The sequence below is a fragment of the Leguminivora glycinivorella genome, chromosome 9 (assembly GCF_023078275.1).
Source record: "Leguminivora glycinivorella isolate SPB_JAAS2020 chromosome 9, LegGlyc_1.1, whole genome shotgun sequence".
NCBI classification, from domain to species: Eukaryota; Metazoa; Arthropoda; class Insecta; order Lepidoptera; family Tortricidae; genus Leguminivora; species Leguminivora glycinivorella.
This window is the reverse complement of record NC_062979.1, coordinates 20,795,303-20,803,230: the sequence shown is the minus strand read 5'-3', so window position 1 is coordinate 20,803,230 and position 7,928 is coordinate 20,795,303. Positions and strand designations below refer to the sequence as shown.

The 7,928-nt window shown below is 45.6% G+C and overlaps 1 protein-coding gene across 1 annotated transcript; it reads left to right on the top strand.

The window, feature by feature from the left end:
- Window positions 1-258: 258 nt before the first annotated feature.
- On the top strand, window positions 259-4,330 carry LOC125229438 (toll-like receptor 7). Its single transcript, XM_048134274.1, has one exon. The coding sequence runs from the start codon at window positions 453-455 to the stop codon at window positions 4,200-4,202; it is 3,750 nt and encodes a 1,249-aa protein (XP_047990231.1). The 5' UTR covers window positions 259-452; the 3' UTR covers window positions 4,203-4,330.
- Window positions 4,331-7,928: the final 3,598 nt, after the last annotated feature.

Sequence of the window (7,928 nt, the reverse complement as noted above, 5' to 3'; positions counted from 1 at the left end):
CACGTGATGTAACGGTTCCCTACGAAAACCACCGGGGGTTGTTTAGAATGCGGCAATAGAATTGTTGTGGTCTCGAGGCCTACCGCGAACTCCCCAATCTGAATTCTCCGTGTCTACATCTTTGTAACTTAACGCACGGGTGGTAGAGATGGGGAAACAGAAGCATTGAATTTGGACGACCGCGGTAGGCCCCCTGTCCCTTCTGCCGTTTGCCGCGCCAAACGCATTCATCGCATTTCATTGTACGGCAGTCGCGGCTCCGCCGCCGCGGGGGGTACGTGTGCTCGCTCCGCCATGCCGCTCCACTCTCTGCGCACTGCTGCGCTCCTGGCTATCGGAACCTTTCCGCACCTACTGTCGACCCACAGCGACAGTTGAATAGTAAATATGGACGTGCGCGACGTAAATATCCGACTTTCATTCATCAGACTTTGACAAGTGATCAAAATGATATGGACACAGTGGTTAAAATGATAATTAACGTGATATTGTTTTGTTTTGTGATGGGCGCGGCGCTCACGGAGGCGCCGGACGCGGACGCCTGTTTTCGTGTGTCCGGAGTGAACGGTTCCCTGGAGTGCGACGTGCGGGCCCTGTCCGCGGACCGGGACATCGGTTCGATGCACTCGGACGGCGCCGAGCGGCTCGCGCTCCGCTGCGGCCCGCTGCTGGCCGAGAGCACCCTGCGCGACCACCACTTCAGCAGGATGCACGGCTTGGCGGAGATCTCCATCGCCAACTGCAAGATACTCCGTCTGCCCGGCAACGTGTTCGAGGGACTACGGGGCTTGAAGTCCCTCAAAATACGCTCCATGAACAATGACTGGGGCCCCAATAAGGAACTCGAGCTGTCTCTGGGCGCCTTCAACGGTCTGAGAGAACTGCACACGCTAGATTTAGGATTTAATAATATTAGGAAAATCCCTTCGGACTTGTTCTGTGCTTTGGAAAATATTATCTCGCTTAATCTTACGCGGAATAAATTAAAATTTGTGGATGAACTCGGTTTCGGACATAAGTGCGGTTCGACTTTACAAACAATAGATTTAAGCTACAACGACATCATGGCTTTGCCGGCCGACTCGGAGATCCTCCACCTAAGGAGGCTCACGCAGCTGTTTTTGCAAAACAATAAGATAAATGAGCTGCCGGGCGAAGTGTTCAGCGACCTGCTATCATTAAAAGTTGTGAACCTATCCGACAACGCAATAAATTATTTACCGGAAGGCTTATTTTCCAATACGAGAGAAATTCGAGAGATTTATATGCAGAATAATGAGCTGGAAACTTTACCCAAGAGGATATTTAATCGGTTGGAACAATTGCTCGTTTTAGATCTTTCGGCGAATAAATTGAAGGGCGACCGCATAGAAGATGAAACGTTCGGTGGTCTAATAAGATTAGTGGTGCTCGACTTGTCGCACAACGCCGTGGGGCGCGTGGCCGCGCACATGGTGAAGGACCTGTTCTTCCTGCAGATCCTCAACCTCGGCAACAACAGCATCGCGCACATCGACGACAACGCCTTCGCCCCGCTCTTCAACCTCCACACCCTCAATCTCGGACAAAACAAACTCCAAGCCATCGAGGAACACGTCTTCAACGGACTATTTATACTAAACAAACTCAATCTTAATAACAATTTATTATCGTACATAAGTGAAAACGCTTTCAGAAACTGTTCCGATTTAAAAGAGTTAGATCTCAGTTCTAATAAGTTAACGAGCATTCCCGAGGCGATTTTGCAGTTGCCGTTCTTGAAATCTTTAGACTTGGGGGAGAATTTGCTAACTGAAATTAAAAATAATTCATTCCACAATCTCTCACAGTTGACCGGTTTGCGTTTAATAGATAACCAAATAGGAAACCTTACAGCTGGTATGTTTTGGGGTTTGACAAGTTTACAAGTGCTCAATATGGCAAAAAATAAAATACAGTCCATCGAGACCGAAACCTTTCAAAAGAACACGCAATTGGAAGCCGTCCGATTGGATAGCAACTTCATTTCAGATATAAACGGAGTGTTTGTGTCGTTGACAAAATTGCTGTGGCTAAATCTATCAGAAAACCATTTGGTCTGGTTCGATTACGCTTTCGTACCCGCCAGTTTAAAATGGCTCGATATTCACGCTAACTTTATAGAAATTCTCGGAAACTATTATAAAATTCAGAACGAACTGCAGGTCAAAACTTTAGACGCGAGCCATAATCGATTAGTGGCCATATCGCCGATGTCTATACCAAATAGCGTCGAACTTCTGTTTATAAATAACAATTTTATAGCCAGCGTGGAAACGGACACATTCCTTCAAAAGAGAAATCTTTCTCGAGTCGATATGTATACCAATGAGATCGAAAGTTTGGAGTTGAACAGCTTGCGGCTCGCGAGAGTGGCCGACGATCGCGCCCTGCCGGAGTTTTACATTAGCGGCAACCCATTCCGCTGTGATTGCACGATGAAATGGCTTCTCCTCATCAACTCACTGAATTCCCGGGAATATCCGCGAGTCATGGACCTAGAAAATGTAATTTGCAAGGAATCCTACGTTCGCGGGGTGAAATACCTCCCTGTCAGCTCTCTGCATATCAAAGACTTCTTATGTAAGTTCGAGACTCACTGCCCGGAGGGCTGTAATTGCTGCGATTCCATAAACTGTGACTGCAAAACCGTCTGCCCTAAAAACTGCTCTTGTTATCACGACTCGACCAAGTCGACGAGCGTTATCGATTGTTCTTTAAAACAACTAAAATTAGTTCCACTTAACTTTCCTTCGGACTCAACTCATGTATATTTAGACGGAAATGTTTATAATGAATTAAATGGGACTGTTTTCGATCCGATGCCTAAAGCGGTCGTTCTTTATTTGAACTCTAGTAACATCGCGCATATCGAAAATGATACGTTCAACCGGTTGAGCGAGCTGCGTATATTGCACCTCGACAATAACAGACTGACGCGACTACGCGGGCTCGAATTTGCAAAGTTGAGCAACTTGAAAGAATTGTATCTGCAGAATAACATAATAGAACACATTTCAAACGAAACTTTTTATTCCTTGACAGCTCTGGAAGTTTTACGCTTGGACGGAAACAGACTCGTGAATTACGGACTGTGGCACTTAGACAATAACAAAAAGTTGCAAACGCTCTTCGTGGGCGGGAATCGTTGGTCTTGCGACTGTAAATATTTACAAGGTTTTTTGACGTACATATCGCAGAACGTAGAAAAAGTTGTGGATATCGGTAGCGTGTGGTGTGTGAACGGGCCCGAGCCGGCGAGGAAGCCTTTGAATCTAAATGTCACGGTCTGCAGCGAAATAAGCGATAGCTCTGTGATAAGCGCTTTCTTCGTGTCCAACAACCTGCCATTAGTGGCGTCCGCGCTGACGGGGTTCATGCTTATTTTATTGATACTAGTGCTAGCGTTTACGTTTAGATACGCGTGTAGAATGTGGTTGTTCTCCAATTGTGGGATCAAATTGTCGCCTCTGGCGGGAGCGTTCGAGGACGCGGATAAACTTTACGACGCGTACGTCTGCTACAGTCCTAAAGACGAAGAGTTTGTTATCGAGTCCTTAGCTAGAGAGCTCGAGAACGGTTACCCGTCTTACCATCTTTGTTTACATTATCGCGACGTCCCTCAGTTTGAGGCGACATACGCGCAGTTTCCTGATTTGGTAGTCGAGGCGACCGAAGCCTCTCGTCGCATAATCGTAGTCCTAACAAAGAACTTCATCTCGACCGAGTGGTCACAGTTGGAGTTCCGGCAGGCGCTGCAGCGGGCGCTGAGAAAGAATCCACATAAATTAATAATAGTCGCCGCGGGCCTCGTCCCACGAGACCCGGAATTGAAGTCATATTTCAAAACGGGTTTGGAGATAACGTGGAAAGAGAAACGTTTCTGGGAGAGATTACGTTACGCGATGCCGATGTCCAAACGGCGCAGTCACAAGTTGAAGCGTCTTAATTACGGGAGGAGTTCAAACACGTACACGATGGACGCGTCGGTGCTGAACAGCACGTGCCAGACGCTGTGCGGCAAGTCTGCCACGTCGGCCGAGCGCTCGCCGGCCGACCGCCCGCTGTCCGAGCACATCTACTCCACCATCGACTCCGACTACTCCTCTCAAGACTACCACTCGCGCCACCATCAGCCGCACTCTGTGGTGATGCAACACACTGTGCAGACCTATCTCGTGTAAACTGAATATTGGCTGTGTTAATGAGATAAATACCGACCTACTTTATAGATTAATATGCATTAAAATACGTGATGCTGATGGCACTTTTAGCAATAACAAAGCAGTTTAACAATTCACTGGCTCGAAATTCAAAACCGGCCAAGAGCGTGTCGGGCCACGCTCAGTGTAGGGTTCCGTAGTTTTTCGTATATTTCTCAAAAACTACTGAACCTATCAAGTTCAAAACAATTTTCCTAGAAAGTCTTTATAAAGTTCTACTTTTGTGATTTTTTTCATATTTTTTAAACATTTGGTTCAAAAGTTAGAGGGGGGGGGACGCACTTTTTTTACCTTTAGGAACGATTATTTCCGAAAATATTAATATTATCAAAAAACGATCTTAGTAAACCCTTATTCATTTTTAAATACCTATCCAACAATATATCACATGTTGGGGTTGGAATGAAAAAAAAAAATATCAGCCCCCACTTTACATGTAGGGGGGGTACCCTAATAAAACATTTTTTTCATTTTTTATTTTTGCACTTTGTTGGCGTGATTGATATACATATTGGTACCAAATTTCAGCATTCTAGTGCTAACGGACGGACGGACGGACGGACAGACAGACAGACAGACATGGCGAAACTATAAGGGTTCCTAGTTGACTACAGAACCCTAAAAAAGATGAAATTAATACAATTTAAATATATGTTATTGAACCATAGAATGCCGTTCGCTAGTTTGCAGGTGGTACAGCGACATCTAACGAAAAATGTGGACATCAAAAAATACTTATACATTTTACGAAAACAAGTCATTGCCCAGTTTGCGGGGGTAACAGTGACATCTAGCGAACGACAGCGAACAACTCTATCGTTGAGTTTCCTAAACATATCCTAAGTACATTGGGTTTCTCAACAATAAATAAATAAATAAAATTTACTTTTTCTTTTGACTGAAAACACCGTGTTGGTAACCTCTCTCTCCCTCCCTTTCTTCCCTTGGCTTCTGGCTGGCTTCCTAAACTTTGACGAGCCATAACATAATATTAAAAATGTAGGGGCTAAGTTTTGATTCCCATAGAAAAATTGAATTACGCGCCATTTCCAGTGCCAAGTTTCGATTGATCGTCATAGTTGACAGACGTCAAAAATACAACGTTACCTCTTTAGTTTTCTAACAGATGGCGTTAGTTATACAAAATAGTAAACGATGTTTTCTTACTCCTTAGAGTCCTAACAGATGGCGTTAGTAGTACAATATTGAACACAAAACTGAGATTTGATTTTTTTTTAAATGACAATAAAATAATATTTTTTTACAGATATGAAATCTAGATATGAATATAAATTACTATGTTTAAGCACAACTTCATAGGCGTGATAGTTTTTTCAAAAAATGTACCACAAGGTTCGGAACTTTGTCGACTATAGGAGTGGCTTCGCTACCGCTCGCCCTGATAAGTAGGATACTGAAATCATCTTTCTTCGTTGAGCCATCACAGCTAACTTTAACTTACAAACGGTCTTAAGCACCTACACTTCTGAAGGCGCTTAAGTCATTTTTGCTAATAAAAAAAAAACCACAACGTTCTATGAACATTGGTCAAGTGCGAGTCGGTTTTCGACTTTTCCATACAAAGAACTCATGAGCGCCTGAACGACTATGATGGCTGTTAGCGACGCGTCGAAATATATGTAAAATAGCATAAGAATTCGATTAAGACTGTATTCGCAATAAAGATTATTTCGTAGGTAGGAAACGGGTAGAACTGCGTTAGTTAAGTTAATTTTGTCAATTCCGATTATTAAGTATGATAATAAGACTCATATGTGATGTATTCGATAGCAGGCAATTCCCATATTCCTTCCTTCCCAAGTCGCGGAAACCGAGTCCAAAGTTCAATCTAAACTCAGACTGTCCATTGGACTACGATTAATAGCCAATAAGCACTAACGTGAGAGGCTTAGAGCGAGAAAACCGAACTCTCCTCTGATTGGCTAAAAATATTTCCTCAAAGTTCCGAAATCATTTTCCTTTCACCCGAAAATTGCCTTAGGATTACTCGAATCCAAGCCAATAACTCGATAACTATAAGACATATGAAGATGTAAATAGTTTTAAAACGTAGCTGGGAACTTACGTAACACGATAACCTAACATTTCCATAGTAATATGCCGTTATCGATAACAATGGAGCTCAAGGCAAGCTGAGAAACCAGTCTATTGTATGGCCCGGACGGCTAATCACCTCTTCTATTGTGTAAAAACGTAAACAAACGCAGGTGCATTCCACTCGAGGTGAATGACCCTAGTGTCAGGTGCATTGTTACGTAATTTCGAAGCGATAGCCTAATTAGTTTATAAGTAATTAGGATTTGAACGAAAAATGATAGCGTTAAATTCACGTAATCGAGCGCCGTAACGCGTTCGACCAATCACGACGCGCCATCCGTCGCCTATCGGGCGCAATTATTTACCTCTCTATCGCACGGAGCCTCGCGCTCAGCCGAGTCGTGATTGGGCGAATAAATTGAAATGTTTCTTTCCGTGAAGCGTAGGCGCATTCTGAAAAGGGGTATAAAAGGAACGATCGCTCGGTATGGGACATTCGAATTCGACCGGAACAAGAAGAACCAGCAGCCTCCAAGGAAAACCAGCAGCCAGCAGCCTACTACAAGCAGCCTACAGCCAGCAGCCAGCCACTCTCCACGACGGGTAGCGGCAGCAGCAGAAAACGACAGCATCGCGACGTATCGTCCGTACCGAGCGTTTCGTTAGGATATTAGCTTAGGAGTATTTTTATAACCGCGTTAAAATTAGAGTCGTTGATTTTTGTAAATATAAACCATTTGATTTGATTCGTTTTTTAGTTAGTTTAATCCAAAATCATAATCGGTACGGTTGATTGCTGAGGACGACATCGAAGCTCAAGGTACAGGCCCGGGACGAAAGAGTGAGTCGCACGAGCTCCAGCACATTCTCTCCACCGAGCCGTCGATAGGAAGCTTTGCGGACGCGGTCTGCAACAGTTTCTGGTCCTTCGAACCGGATCTTCGTGCGGACTACGGGTCTACAGCGACGTACCTGTCATGAGCGACGACAGGATGGTAAGGACGAGGTCCAGGTCCAACCGAGCTGCGTCAGTGACGAGCGAAGAGGAGAGGCAGCAACTACTCGACGAAGGCGCGTCGGCGGCCCGCGAACGAGAGGCCGCACGCGCAAGCGCTGAGAGGGCGATGGGCGCCGACGCGGCGCGCCCTCCCTCACCTCCCTCCGGACCCGCTGGCGTAACGGAAGGGCTTAGCGTCGCCGGCGCGCAACCGATGGGCGCGGCGACAGCTAACAGCACACTCAGGTATGGATTAACCGTAGAGACACCGAGGTCACCGTCCTACGACACGACATTGCTATGGCGAAGGGATTTAGCCAAGCGGTTACGGCGTCGTTCCAGACCCACGCCGATCCCAGCTAGACATCCCAAGGCTGCCGTCATAGACAGAACTACCGAGAAACGAAAGTCGCTGCAGGAAACTACCAAGGAGGTAAATAAACCAATTATTAAAGCTCAGTCCGTCAGATCACATGCGAGCAGTCGCACTGTGATAGAAGCGCAGCTGTCTCAGGCGGAGCTCGAGGCCAGCGAACGGCTAGCGGAGATATCCCGGAGGGAGTTGCAGCTAGAAGCGGACATGGTACGTAAACGGCTAGACGCCAGAAAACTGCAGATCCGCGCTAATGCGG

Bases quoted from the DNA above. Each gene is read 5' to 3' on its own strand.
- LOC125229438 (XM_048134274.1), top strand. From the start codon at position 453: ATGGACACAGTGGTTAAAATGATAATTAACGTGATATTGTTTTGTTTT.